This window comes from Coffea eugenioides, chromosome 10 (assembly GCF_003713205.1).
Source record: "Coffea eugenioides isolate CCC68of chromosome 10, Ceug_1.0, whole genome shotgun sequence".
NCBI lineage: Eukaryota > Viridiplantae > Streptophyta > Magnoliopsida > Gentianales > Rubiaceae > Coffea > Coffea eugenioides.
In genome coordinates, this window is record NC_040044.1 from 22055916 (window position 1) to 22070907 (window position 14992).

General features: G+C 40.2%; 1 protein-coding gene and 1 long non-coding RNA gene across 2 annotated transcripts; one reads left to right on the plus strand and one right to left on the minus strand.

The window, feature by feature from the left end:
- Positions 1 to 1354: 1354 nt before the first annotated feature.
- On the plus strand, positions 1355 to 2581 carry LOC113750913. The gene is made up of 2 exons (XR_003464684.1): positions 1355 to 1583; positions 2313 to 2581. It is a non-coding gene; the product is annotated as an uncharacterized LOC113750913 (long non-coding RNA).
- Positions 2582 to 5531: 2950 nt separating this feature from the next.
- Positions 5532 to 9216, minus strand: LOC113750571. The gene is made up of 2 exons (XM_027294532.1): positions 8782 to 9216; positions 5532 to 5561 (listed from the first exon to the last, which is right to left on the minus strand). The coding sequence occupies exons 1-2, from the start codon at positions 9214 to 9216 to the stop codon at positions 5532 to 5534; spliced, it is 465 nt and encodes a 154-aa protein (XP_027150333.1).
- Between the last annotated feature and the right edge of the window lie 5776 nt (positions 9217 to 14992).

Below are 14992 nucleotides of genomic sequence, written 5' to 3' on the forward strand. Positions count from 1 at the left end.
GACGGTGGTGAGCTGGGCGGAACTGGTGGGGCCCACTACTAGCTGTTCATTTCGATCCGACTTCGTACTTTTGCTATTTCAGTTTCTGAGTAAGTATTCAGGCCAGTTTGGTGTGTTTTCTTTGCTATGTGTTTGAGATATGTGAAAAGGGTACTTAGGCGAGGGTGTACTTTATCGCACTCGACCTAAACCCTAATTTGAATGTGTAATTGTACTTGGCATATGTATATGAACCTTTTGGAACCAAAACCCTTGAGCTTGTGGCTCGGGGCGACTTTCGAGTAAAGTTTGTGAAGTTTGCAAAGTTTGTGAGTTCGTGGGCCCGATCTAAGACCTGTTTGGACTATTCGAGCCGGTTAGGGCTTGGTCGAAGTCAGTCCAACTTAGTCTGAGGTCACCAAGTTTGTAGGTTCATGTTATGAACCAATTTTGTGAATCCGGTTCACCGAGAAGGTGACCAAGTTTGTGACCCGAGCTTGTGACTCAAGCTCAAGTTTGTGATTTCGTTCGCCCGGGCAAAGTTCGTGAGGTGACTGGCCAGTGAGGGTGATAAGGTGTCGGTGGGTGTATAAGTGAAGTTCTACGGACTATTATTTGCGGTCGACGGAGTGTCGGCAGGAGATCATACATGGCACATGAATTGGCTTTGGAGCCACCCGTATCCTTATTATATGATGTTGTTCTTTTCTGCTTTTGGTTTACTCTTATTGTGTAATTGTTGCTACGTGAATTTATGCTTTCGCCCCTGTTTACTTACTAAGCATTTAGCTTACCCTTTCCTTTTGTTTTCCTTAGCAGGGGCCGACGCGGGGACTTTTGGCTCGTATACTAGTATAGGTAGATTGGCTTGTAATAGTTGAACAGTTAGGATGTTTGTTTTTTGTTTTGGTGGTTTGTATAAGGACCCTTCTTAGGGTCTACCTTTTGCTGGTTATTGTTATAGTATATTAGAGCGGTTTGGCTTGATGCTTTTGAAGATGTAAATAGACTTTTGGTGGTTGTATATATTATGAATCGTGTTCTTGTGGCTTAGAAGAGTTTTATTAGCTTTAAGTTTTGAGTCCTGGCGCGAGCTAGGCAGGCGGCCCGCCGATACCCTTGGGAGAAGTGGGGTCGTCACAGATTCTTGGAAAGTGACCTTCTACAAAGTTGTTATGCTTCAAATGAAGTTTTTGACGGTGTAAAATTTGCCATTTTTAGACTTTCCGAACTTCCGGACTGATATTTCCAAGAATGACTCGAAAAGTGAAAATTTCCAATTTGGACCTAAATGTTCTTTTAAGGGCCTAGGTTACATTTTTAGAACTCTTAGAGCATTTCAAACCTATTTTCATGGTGAACTTGAGTTCACCTATCACTTGAGACCTCATTTGAAAGTCGGTTCCTTATGAACTGAAATACTTTGGAAACTTGAATTTTGGAGTCAAAATTGACTATTTCTTTTCTTTACACGAATACTGTATGGCCTGGAATTTGAGATACAATGCATTATTGCATACTTTCAGGATCTCAAGAGGACTTCGAGGGAACTCCCGGCGAAGCGTCTTAGAGCTAATTTCTCAAACTTTGACTTTTGATACTTGGTGAGTATCAAGTGCATGTGAAGTGTTTAAATGAAATGATTCTTGTACTTGCTAGTTAATGAGGCTAGGGCGTACTTTATCGCCCTTATCCTCTCTTTCATGAAATTGCTTGCTTGATAAGTGATACGTGTTACATGTGAATGCAAATGAAAGTGTTTTTCGTGAGCATTGAGCGGCAGAATGTATCATGCCCTTTAGGGTAGGAGGTACCGCTCATCCCGTCTCAATGCTATGACCAAATCTTGTCGATTGGAGCTTTGTCTCATCGACCTAAAAGTGAATGGGGGGGACGCCCCAACCCATTGGCTAGCCTTGTAACTCGAGCCGGCAAGGGCTTGGTCGAGAAACTTGGTGAACCTTGGGAAGTGTTATAGCTTGATCCAAATAAGAGGTCTTGCTAGGTATACTTGTTAAGTGATACCACCTACATGCTTGTTTGGTTACGGATCCAAGAGGGTGTCATGGTGGCTGGAGGTAGTAAGTGGAGTTCTACATGGATAACTGCGAAAGTTGACGGAGGGTCAACTACTTGAGCTTGGATCGCGCGTGGATTAGCTCCTGAGAGCTCCCGTATCCTTTTATTGTGATCAAATTTCCTACTTGCTTAATATTTCGCAATTACTTGTTACTTGAGTTATTGCTTTATATTGTGTCTTTGCTCGCATGCTTGCATGTTTTTCCCTTGGCCTCACTGAGCGTTAGCTCACCCCAATTTGTTTTCCTTAACAGGTTTGGAAGTGGAAGTTCTGAGGCTTAATTAGTGACCCCCAAAAATAATTTTTCCCCACAGGGCTCGAGGCCAAAGAAAGCGCTTGTATTGAGTTATTAGTGCCTGAAGGGATATCTCAAATATAATTTGAATTCGATTCACTTGATAAGTATTTGATGTAATTATTTGAGAACTGAGGACTTTTGTCTTATTCGGGGAATGATACCCTTACTTGAGATTTGTAATGTATCTTATCTCGTTCTAAGTTTGAAAAATGTTATTTCGTTTATTCTTGAGGTTGTACCCTATGTTATTGGATGTGAGTGATGTATTTTATTTGAGGACTGTAGTGAGTCCCGGCGAGAGCTGGGCAGGCGGTCCGCCGAGCCCTTTGGTTCGCCTTAGGAGGAGGTGGGGCAGTCATACATTCCAAAACGATTATGAAGGCATGTAAGAATTTCGAGAATGAAATTCTTTTAAGGGAAAGAGAGTGTGAGAGCCCGAAATTTATTGTGTATTTCATGCTTTTGTTTTAGAATTGAACATGTTGTGTTTACTTGTTACTTGTTACTTGTTTCGTGTGATTAAATAACTTGGATGTACCCTATATTAGTGTTGGATCAACCTTTATAGAAATTAACTGTGAGAACCCGGAAAACTACGTTATATTTATTGCATGTCTTCGCATGCATTTTCTTTACTTTACTTTATTATATGAATTTTCCAGAGATTTTATAAGTGAGTATAGTTTTTAAATCATTTTCCTGGTATAAATTAGTTCATGTCCAGTTTGGAATGTATTAGGGGCGTGGGACCCGCTAGTGCAGTTCGTGCGATAAATTTTTGACGATTAGTTAAAATTTTGTAAAAGGATATTGTTTTACAAGGTGTTAGGAGATAATTAGAGGTTAGCTAGATAGATTAACCATTGGGAGGAAGAAGATAAGCTTAAATTATACAAGGCGCCAAGTGTCGCGACCCGATTAGAAGATGGACTTTGACCAAGACCTTCTTAACTTTCCTAAAATCAATTTTGACCCATTTTTCATCCATTTTTTCTTTGTCTTGGCCGGCTCTTGAGGAGAGAAAAACAAGGAAAAGTTCTTCATTTTCTTGCTTCAATTCTTGCTCAAATCTTGGGTTTTAGCCAACCAAATTTGAATCTACTCCATACAAGTGCTCACTAAGGAGGTTTAAAAGTATTGGTGGAGTTATTTTGGGGGAGGAAAGACTAAGCTATCATTTTTCTTGAGGATTCAAGGTAACCTTGGCTAGAATTTTCTCTCTACTTCAATTAATTGTCAACTAGTGGTTTAAGGTTGTGAGTTTTGTAGTATTATGGGAATTAGGCTTGGTACAAAACATGAAAGTTGTATAGAATGATGTTTTATAGATTCCTACAAAATTTCAGCCCAATCGGAGCAACGTAGCCTGTGAAAAGACCGAAATACCCCTGCTGCCCTGTTTCTGTCCGAAAATGAAAATCAGCCTCTGTAAGTGGTTAGTTTGACCAGGAATATTACCGAATTGGTTGATGATGTCTTCTTAAGAATTATACCCTTGTATCTTATCTTTCAAATGGCTTTGGAATTACCTGAATTGGAGTTGTGTGTGCTGAGATATAAGTGAATAAAGCAGGACTGCTAGTTGATTTCTGCAGTGAATTTCGAACTGGAAAATCTAGGGTTGTTTTAGTAAATTTGACCTAGATACATTGCAAACTGGACTGAGTGGCCTTCTTCAACATTGTATCCCTTTCTCTTAGCTTCGAAACGGTGTACATTGCACCTCAATCTGACTAGTGTAGCTTCAGTTGTGTTAGTTCCGCTAAGCAACAGTAAATCTGCCTTTTGTTTTCCAACCTAAACGTTATTTCCGCACATGTCCTAGCTTGATTTGGTAATCATATGACATTGAGCCTATTGAGTGGCTATTTATGTTGTGTGTAATGTTGGGATTGATTGAGGAAAATAATGAAGCCATAAATGGCTGGAAAATAGGTAAATACAAAGGGCGTGCTGCCCAAATTTTCGCTCGAGGGCTAAGTTTCTACTTGAACTTGTATATTTTCGTTTGGCACATACTATGTGTGACAGCCCCACTTTCCCCTAAGGCGAACCAAAGGGGTTAGCGGACTGCCTGCCCAACTCTCGCCAGGACTAACGGTTCAGTTTAGAGCGATCTAATACGTTCCGGAACATACAAACGCGCGTAAACAAGTCAAAATGTCAAAATAAAAAAAAATGAAACCGGAGTCGGCCATGAATAGTAACCGACACGTCAAAACCCAACCAAACGTCAAACAAATATTTACATGTTGAACTTAAGCATATACAATCCAAAGTGGCATACAAAAGTTATTCAAAAGTGGATACATGTACGGTTTGCCAAATCAAAAGAGAAACGGACCCAAAAGTACACTTAGGGTTTCAATCAAGGAGCTATACAAAAGATATGTCCATCTAGCTCAATTCGGCAACCAACTATCAAATCCAGTCCAAAAGTATTTATTTTCCTGTAAGGAAAACAAAAGGGAATAGAGTGAGCTTACGCCCAGTGAGATAATACCACTCAAGCTACCAAGTTCATATAAGCATCAAGCTTTTCATTCCAATACATCAAAAGTAAGTAAAGGCATACATCAATAGTGGTGATAAAAGGATACAGGCGGCTCTCAAGAGCCCTTTTCCTCATTTGCATTCTTGATCGAATCTCATTGACCCTCCGTCAATGTTTAAGAGTAACCAACCGTAGGCTCCACTTTACTTCCATTCCTTCCACCCAACATACCCCTACCGGGCCCGAACTTCAAACAGTAGCAATTTGGTAATACTCGAGTATACCGGAATCAAGAGTCTCACTACTACAAGATTCCATATAACAGTCCCCATGGCTCGTCAAGTTTCACGACCAAGCCCTCACCGGCTCGATCCAATCGACTACCAATGGGGTTGAGCTCAGTCGTATCAGTAATGGTCGTTGGATACTCGTCCAAGCGACACCAAATTCATGAACCAATTCAGTATTTCATGTCTCATTCAATCATTACAGTAAAACAGTAGACAGTCATATGAGATACCAAATGGGTGAGGGCGATCAAGGACACCCTCACTCAATTAGGTTCAACGGAGCAAATAAGCCTTCAAGGCATCAAGTTCACATATACCAAAGCCACATTGTAAACAGCAAGTGAGTGGTACACTCACCAAGCAAGCAAATGAGATTTCATCAACTTCCGCTCAATGAGCGTCTTGGACCACCGTCACGTCCTAAAACATTCAAATAGGCATAATAAGACTCGATTATAAGTCATAACCAAATCCACATACCACCAAAATAAGGTTCCACTAGAATGTATAAGCATTAGAGTAAACCAGGGAAATCCGGAAATGGAATTTAAGCTCTAATCCAAAAAAACAGTTTTTGACGTCATTTTGCGGTTTTGGCACCATTGGCACTACAATTATCGGATGGAGGTGCAAGATACACTGTTTCGAAGCTAAGAGATAGAGATACAATGTTTCAGAAGGTCACTCAGTCCATTTTCGAGTGTAACCAGGTCAAAAATGCAATATACTACACCAGAACCGCAAAAACAGGTTCACAAACCGCATTCTGGTTCAAACATCATAAGTCAGGCTACCTAAGTCAGAATCAAGTGATTCCAAAGCCATCCGAAAGCTAAGATACAAGGTTACAATTAATCAGAAGGCACCAACAACCAAATCAGAAGCATTCCCAACCAAATTACCCAATTACAGACGCAATTATCAAATTCGGGTAGAAACAGGGCAGCAGGGGTAATTCAGTCTTTTCACAAGCTACGTTGCTCCGATTGACCTGAAATTTTGTAGGAATCTATAAAATATCATTGCCTACAACTTTCATGTTTTAACCCAAGGGCAATTCGGCCTCTAACTATGAGCTACATTACCGGGCAGAATGTAAGAACATGAAACCCTAACTTTCCAACTTTCTTCCAAAACAGAAATTTCCTGCAATTAACCACTTTTTCCACCTTCTAGCTTCCTTAAATATCATTTCCAATCATCATACATGACCCCATAATAATAATCATATGAAAACAGAAAAATCACCAATAATTATAAAACTTCACCAATTCAACCAAAATCAAGATATAATCCATAAAATTACATCTTAAACTACCACAACTCATGAATTAAACATCATTAGATGGAGGAGAGGGGTCCTTCACTACTCACCTTAGCAATACAAGAGAGAGAGCAACTAATCACCTTAGCCTTCCAAACAACTCCACTAAACACCTCACAATCACTAAGTGAAGGGGTTTTATGGAACAAATGCAAGATCAAATGGTTGATTTGTTGAATTTGAGCAAGATAGAAGCAAGTGTTTGAAGAGCTTTTCCCTTTCTTTTTGCTTGAAGTGGCCGGCCAAGAAGAGGAAGAAAAATGGTGGATTTTTGGTAATTTTTTGATTTATTTGGTCAAATGGTAAAAGGTGAATAGTAGTCATAAAGCACAACCAATCTCTAAGTGACACTTGTCACTTCATTAAATGCATAGCTATCACTTTGTTTCCTCTCACACCAATCCACTTGGGTAACCTCTAATTATCTCTTAGCAACCGATAATTTAAACCCAGTATCCAAAACTTAACCTAGTTGGCCGAATTTTTCCGAACTTTCCGCACTAGCGGATCCCACGTCCGGTATACGCTCTGAATTTCTTAAAACCTAACCAATACTAGAAAACTCACCAAAACTATATTTACTCATAAACAAATTATCTAGAAACTTTTTGAATAAAGAAAATGCAGAAAACATGCCAGTAACCCGAATAAAACCTAGAAAATGGGAAAAATTACGGGTTCTCACACTATGACCGTTTTTCCATCTTAAAACATGATCCTTCTTCAATTGAAAACTCCAAATGTTTACGTACTCTTACCCAAATAAAAAGGAATGGTTTAGGGTTTTCTTGGGTATTTTGTCCTCCTTTTTACATGAATTCCATTAAGACATTTAGTCTATAATATCTACTTGAATATGAGATGATTTTGAACCACATAAACAATCCCGAAAACAATATTTCTTAGTCTATATAGTTGGATTCCGACATGTCTTTGGTTCAAGTGTTTTCTGTTGGAAATTTTATACCTCTTTTTGTTTGGTTTTGCGTTTAGTTTATGAAACCCTAGCTATTTCAGTCCACCGGTCCAAATGCCCTCGTTTCACTTTAAAGTCATTTCTATACGTTTTATTCATCAATTATTGGGTTTCTTCGATTTCACCTAATTGTTTGTGCTAGATATGTTTGTGCTAGATAGACTGTAATATTCTTTCTCATTTACTCTTAGGTTTTCTCGGTGACTGAGGTAATATCCGGAAGGATATTTGCACGTTGTTTTGCGTAAATTGGTGAGTGTTCCTTGTTTGCTATATTTTTCTTGACTTCATGACTTGTGTTCTTGTTTGATAATGTGTTAAGTGCTTTCAAGGATTTCCAAAACGAGTTTTCTAGGCGAGCGTGTACTTTACCGCGCTCGACCTAAATGAAACGTGAAATTTTCAATGATTTAATGATTGCTACATTAGTTGCGCATGATGTAAGCCTTTTGGCTGAATTGGGCCCTGCCCTTCGTTACCGATCGACTCGAGCCAGAAGCGGACTCGGTCGGGCGATATGGTGACCCTGGGTGAATTTGGTATACTCGAGTATTACCTTATAGTCTGGTGGAGCCTGGCCAATTTCCAGGAGGGGGTGAACGAAACGAAAGAACGAACGAGGGTTTTATTTACCAAAAATGCATTTTATTTAAATGACCGGAGGAATAAGGGGAATGACAGGAGAACGAACGAACGAACGAATATATGGCTCCCTGTGAGCCCGTATCCTTTTAATGAATGTGTTTATCGCTTTATTTTGTATTTGTATCTTGAATTATTGGTTATATGTAATGAATGCATTGAACTTCTTGTTGCCTATGTGTTCGGAACCTCACTGAGCTTTTAGCTCATTCCTTTAGTTTTATTTTCCTTAACAGGGGAAAGCGAGCAAGGATGAGAGCTGTGTATCGACTAGCCTAGTCTAGTTTCTTTTGGGATGGTTCTCGCCCTAGTGCTCGGCACGGGTTGGATGTATGGTGAATCGAGAACCTTTGTATATTCGATGTTTGTACTCCCTTTTGAGATAGCAATGTATATAAGTTTTACTTTAAGTTTTACTTTAAGTTTTGGATCATTGTTATGTTTAGTCTTGTGGGTTTATTCTGGTTTCGATTAAGGATTGACTTGAACGACTGAGTCCCGGCGAGAGGTGGGCAGGCGGTCCGCCGAACCCTTTGGTACGCCTTAGGGGGAGGTGGGGCTGTCACACTAGATATCCCTGAAATTCTCCCACCACCAACTCCTCTACCCACTTTAGGGGGTGGCATACCCCGATCACCTTGTCCCTGCCCTTGGCCTCCACTAGGCGCACCTCTCTTTCTTGCATGAAAAGCCTTTACCTGCACCCTTGCAATTTCAATCCTCTGGACTTTCTCCAGAACCTCCGTGAAAGTATTAATTTGTGCCACTGCCAAAGCCTCTTGTATTTCTACATTCAACCCTTGTACAAACTGCCTCACCCTCCTTTGCTCCGTAGCTACCAATTCAGGGCCAAATTTGGATAACTTGGTAAACTGAGTCTCATACTCAGATATACTTAAGGCTCCCTGACGTAGCCTAATGAAATCGTCCTCCCTTTTCTCCTGGACTATGGGTGGAAGATATTTCTCATTAAACTCTCGTATGAAGTTTGCCCAAGTCCATGTTGTTCGTTCTCTCTCCCACTTAGCCCTAATCACATTCCACCAGGCTCTGGCTAATCCTTCAAACTGGAATACGGCAAAATTCACCTGCCTTTCCTCCGTGTAATTTAGGACAGTGAAGATATTGATCATTGTCTCCAGTCATCTCTCCGCTACTTCCGTGTCTGGCCCTCCAAGAAATTTTGGAGGAAAAAACCTTTGAAACCGCTCTAGGGCCCTATCTTCTCCTATTTCAGGGTCTCTAGACTGGTTAACAGGGGTTTGACCCTACTGCTCTACCTACCGAGCTAAAATATTAGTCATTTGCTGAATTGGCGTTGCTACCTGATCTCCTCCTTCAGCCCTAGGTTCAGGTTGTTGCTCGGCCATCACGTCTCTTTCTTCTCTCGGTTCTTGTACTTGTCTAACCCCACGTCTATGGCTCATACTGCGGCCTTGACTAGTCCCACGTTCTTGACTTCACCTACCTTCCATACCTCTTTTGGCAAATAGACTATATAGGTATAAGCAAAATAAAATAACTATAAAACTCAATAGAAGCATTTCCAAGTCATAAAATGAAAATAATGAAACACACTCAAAATAAAACACTCTATTTATATATATACCATAACAATTCACATTATAAAGTACTGTACATATCAACCTAACAAAGTCAAGTACTTATAGCTACCAAAGGACATAGAACGAAAACAGGCGCTATATACATCAACCTTAACACGTCAATATCAAAAATAAAACAAGAAAGGTGACGTGTCATCCCAACTACCTACACTATGTCCTCGCTACCATGCACAACCCTCAAACCCTAGATCTCTTGCTTAATTCGTCACTGACCCAGCCGATTCCACCACCTCTTTAGGTGCAGCTGGCTCCTCCTCAAGGTCCTCCTCAGGTTCTAGGTCGAATTCATTAGGGGTCACGTTCCCTTGACCTCCCCCGGCAACTTTCACTTGTACCACTTCCTCCACGAGCTCCCCACACTTAGTTAAAATGCTATTGGTTTGATCCCTTACTTCCCTCACCACTCGAACAAGGCGAACATTAGCCTCCTGTGCTTGCTCTCGAAAGCATTGGTTTGCTTCTGTTCCTGAAGAATTGAAGTCTCAAGCTCTCGAATTCTATCCCCTTGCATTCTTAGCACCGCCCTCAGGCGCTCAATCTCTGTCTAGTCTCGGCGATTGCCATTAGCCAACCTCCTCCTCGCATCTGCTATGGCGAGGACCACCCTATCGGGATATGAGTAGGTCCGCCAACAATCACAGTGCCTGACCCTAAGCCCTAGAGCCTACCGAAATACCGGTCCTCCTGGACGTTCCTGATAGCTAAGCACCCGTCGAGGTCATTCGGAACTTCCATTCTCACCATCTCCTTCCATTTCCTACATTACCAGCATCAGGAGAATAAGCAATTTAAACAAGTAAAACTAAGTTAGTCGCCTACTCTTTAGGGTTTCACACTTAGACATTCGTACATAAGCCATATCAAATACAAATCACTCAATCCGTCCAAGCCAATTCAAACCTAGGATCTAATGCCATCTGTGACGACCCTACCTTTCCCTAGGGTGTACCCTAAGGTATAGCGGACCGCCTGCCCAACTCTCGCCAGAACTCACTCACACAACTTCAAGAAAATAAATTAAAACTTCAAAAGTACATGAAACAGTAGTTCCCAAACTTAGAATGTACATCCATACACATGTCTATCTCAAATGTTCATACATACCCTGACATATAAAAAATGCAAGTTCTAGTTGCACTTTTAACCCTAATCGAGCACTAGCACTAGTATAATTACAAAAGTCAAAAGTCTAGCCAAAACTAGCCTGTTCCCGCCTCACGCCTATGCTCGCACCCCCTGTAAGGAAAACAAAACTAATGGGGTGAGCTAAAACTTAGTCAGGTTCCAAAATTTCATGCAAAACAAGTAGTAAGTTGGCCATTATAGAACACTTGAAATCTCAAAGTGAGCGAGCACAAAAGTTCATGAAAGTAAGCAATAACACTACAAGCAACCAGTTAATCAGGGATTCAACATTTCCAAATATAAGAATACAAGTCACTCTTGTGAGCTAATTCGGCCGCAACTTGCCAAGAAGCAATTGACCATCCATCAACTTTCAAAGTAGTATAACAAGTCCAATAGAGCACCACTTAACTCAAATCACCATCCACCAATAAAACCCCCTACCAGGCTCGAATTCCAACATTAACTGTGGTAGTAATACTCGAGTATACCGAATCCAGTGGACCATATCCAATGGATTATGAAATAAACAATAAACAATACCTATGGTTCGCCAGTCTCCTCGACCAATCCCTTACTGGATCGATTCGACCAACTAACCAATAGGATTGGGATCCCAGGCAGTATTCAAGTTATACACATGTACATCAAACCATTTGTAACTAGTGCACAGTAATAAATCACATTAGGACAAGTGCGATAAAGTACACCCTTACCCGACCAAACAAGTCAAGAAATATCCAATCACATTGTAACAGCCCCACTTTCCCCTAAGGCGAACCAAAGGGGTTAGCGGGCTGTCTGCCCAGCTCTCGCCAGGACTAACGATGCAGACTAGAACTATCTATTGCGATCCGAAACTTACAAACGAGCGTAAACAAGTCAAAATGGAAAAATAACCCAAAATAAGAAAAATGAAATCCGGAGTCGGCCATGATAGTAACCGACCCGTCAGAACCCAACCGAAAGAGCACGCAAACATTCACATCTGAACTTTAGCGATTACAATCCAAAATTTCAATCCAAAATGACATACAAAAGTTTTCAAAAGTTAATACATATACACGGTTTGCCAAATCAAAAGAGAAAACGCCCCAAAAGTACACTTAGGGTTTTAATACATGAGCTATACAAAAGATATGTTCAACTAGCTCAATTTGGCAGCCATTTGTCAAATCCAGACCAAAAGGGTTTATTTTCCTGTAAGGAAAACAAAAAGGAACAGAAAGGGGTGAGCTTGCGCTCAATGAGGTACCAAACATATAGCAGAAAAATCATGGCATTTCACATTTAACAAATCAGATACACATGCCAGATGTAAAGCAAAGGAACCAATGATTCAAATCAGAAGGATACGGGTGGCTCTCAGGAGCCAAATTTCCAGCGCAGTACTTGATCCAAACCGGTTGACTCTCCGTCAACGTATATAGAACCAAAACGTCCGTAGACCCCTCTTTACACCGAATTCCGTCCACCAAACACCCCTTTACCGGGCCCGCTCACCGTAACCGAACAGAAATGGTAATACTCGAGTATACCGGAATCAAGGGTCTCAATACCCAAAAATCCCCGAACAGACTACCGTGGTTCGTTATCTAATCGTCCAGGCCCTTGCCGGCCCGACTCGAATAACTTAGCCACAGGATTGAGCTCATAGGTCATAGAAATCCGAACAGATGCAGACACAGATAACGGATTCAGATACAGATACAAAATAGCAGATTCAGATAGCAGATTCAGACGGCAGATTCAGATAGGCACTCAAAATTGGCATATGAACAGATAGAAGAACGAGTGTGATAAAGTACACCCTCGTCTCAAACAAATTTAACAGATTGCAGAGCAGAAATCAAGTTAGACAGCAATGGAGGGGAGTGGTACACTCACCGGCTCAACTTCAAAAGTTTTTACTTCAGATTGGCCTTAATCGCCAAGAAACCCTAAAATAACCAAAATAAACCAATTGAAGGTTTCACATCCGTAATCGAGTAAACACAATGCACATGAGGCTCGACTACTAGTCGTATGCCTCGCCAAATAATTACTAATGCAAGGGTACAAAACATGATTTTTTGGAACAAAAGATAGCATAAAGACCTAGGTTCAATAACCCAAAAGCCCTTTTATTTCTACCAAAAGGCAAATCCAACTTAAAAGAACCAAACGGCCTAGAAAATCGGGCAGCACTTCCCCTAAATTTCTTACTTTTCCAGCCATTAAGGCTTCATTATTTCCTCGAATCAGTCCCAACATCTCACACAAAATTCACCTCATTTCCAAAAGCCATTCACTAGGCCCAAAGTAAAAGTTAACTAGGAAATGACCGGAATAAAAGTAAGCCTTAAAACATACAAACAAGTACAATGAGACTCGATAACGCGTCATAAAGCCATGCCAACCACAACCCCAATAAGGTTTCATATGCATATATAAGCATTATAGCAAGCCAGAAAATCAGGAAATGTAGCCATCTTGGCCATAACAACAAAAACAGTTTTGCCTTCATTATGCGGTAATGGCACAAATTGCACTACGCTTATCGGATGAGGGTGTAAGACCCACCATCTCGAAGCTAAAAGACAGGGCTACAACAATGTAGAAGGCCACTCAGTCCAAATCCTAGCACAACTAGGTCAAATATGCAGAATACCAAACCAGAACCGAAATTGCAAGTTTACAAATCACACTATGCTGTAATCAGTACAACTCAGTCTATACAGGTCCAAATGCAGAAATTCCAAAGGCATATGATAGCTAGGAGATCAAGATACATTTCATCAGAAGACACCAACAACAAAATCCAAAAAATTCCCAGCCAAAACAACCCATTTCAGACGCAGTTCGCACATTCTGATCATCCCAGAACAGCAACAGTAAAATCGATATATCTCACTCTACACTACTCCAAATGACCAGAAATTTTACAGGCACCTCAAACACATCAATACCTACAACTTTAATGTTTTAATAAAATGCCAATTCGACCTCTAACCATATGATACAAAACCGGACAGAAAAGGGGGTTATGAAACCCTAACTTCCTCAAATTCCTTCCAAACCCAAAATTGGTTGCAATTATCAATAATTCACACCTACTAGAGTCATTATAGGCCATTGCCAATCATCATACAAGGCCACAACATCATGATCATATTAAACCAGAAAAATCACCAATAAATTGTAAACTTCACCATTTCATCCAAAAACAAGAATTAAATCACAAAATTCAACACTTTAGCTTCCACTAAGCACAACTCTAGCTTCATTAAGTGTAGGGGAAAGTTCATATACCACTCACCTAGTAAACAAGAGAGGGAGAGTTGTAGGACACCTTAGCTTTTCCAAAAAACTTCACCAAATCACTCACTAGCACCAAATGGAGGGATTTTATGGAGTAGAAACTAGATCAAGCAAGTGTTTTGGAGGATTTGAGCTAGATAATTGCCAAACTTTGAAGAGGTTTTTCTTCCTTCTTTGCTAGAGAGAGAATCGGCCAAGAGGTTGAAGACAAGAATGAATTTTGTGTGATTTGTTTTGAGATATTTAAGCAATTGGTCAAAAGTCAAGAAAATGAATAGTAAGTCATAAGCTATTTCCAATACAATGGTGACACTTGTCACCTCCATTAATGCAATCCTATCTTTTCTTTTTCCTCTCACATCCTCTACTTATCTCTTAACACCCGATAAATTTCACACAGTATCCGGAATTTAACCTAATTGGCCGAATTTTCCCGAACTTTTCGCACTAGTGGGTCCCACGTCCATTATATACTCTTAGTTTCTCAAAAACTAACCGATACTAGAAAAATCATTTAAAAGCTATATTTACTCATAAAATTTATTTGCACAATTTTTCGAATAAAGAAAAGGTGGAAAAACGTATAATTAAAAGAAATTAAAACCTAGAAATTAAGAAAATTACGGGTCCTCACACACATCAAGAAGATATTGCATTCAAGTATCAAGTTCGGTCATGCAGTTGGAGACACTCACCAATGATTTATTGCTTATCCAAATCAAACCCAGGTCCAGCACCCTAGCTAGAGTCAAAATCTGTGATAAAATATCGGGTTGCAACTTGTAATCAAATAGGGTTTCAAAATATACAACTTTCGCTTATTAATATCAAGGATAAACCAAGTAAATAAAACTCATTT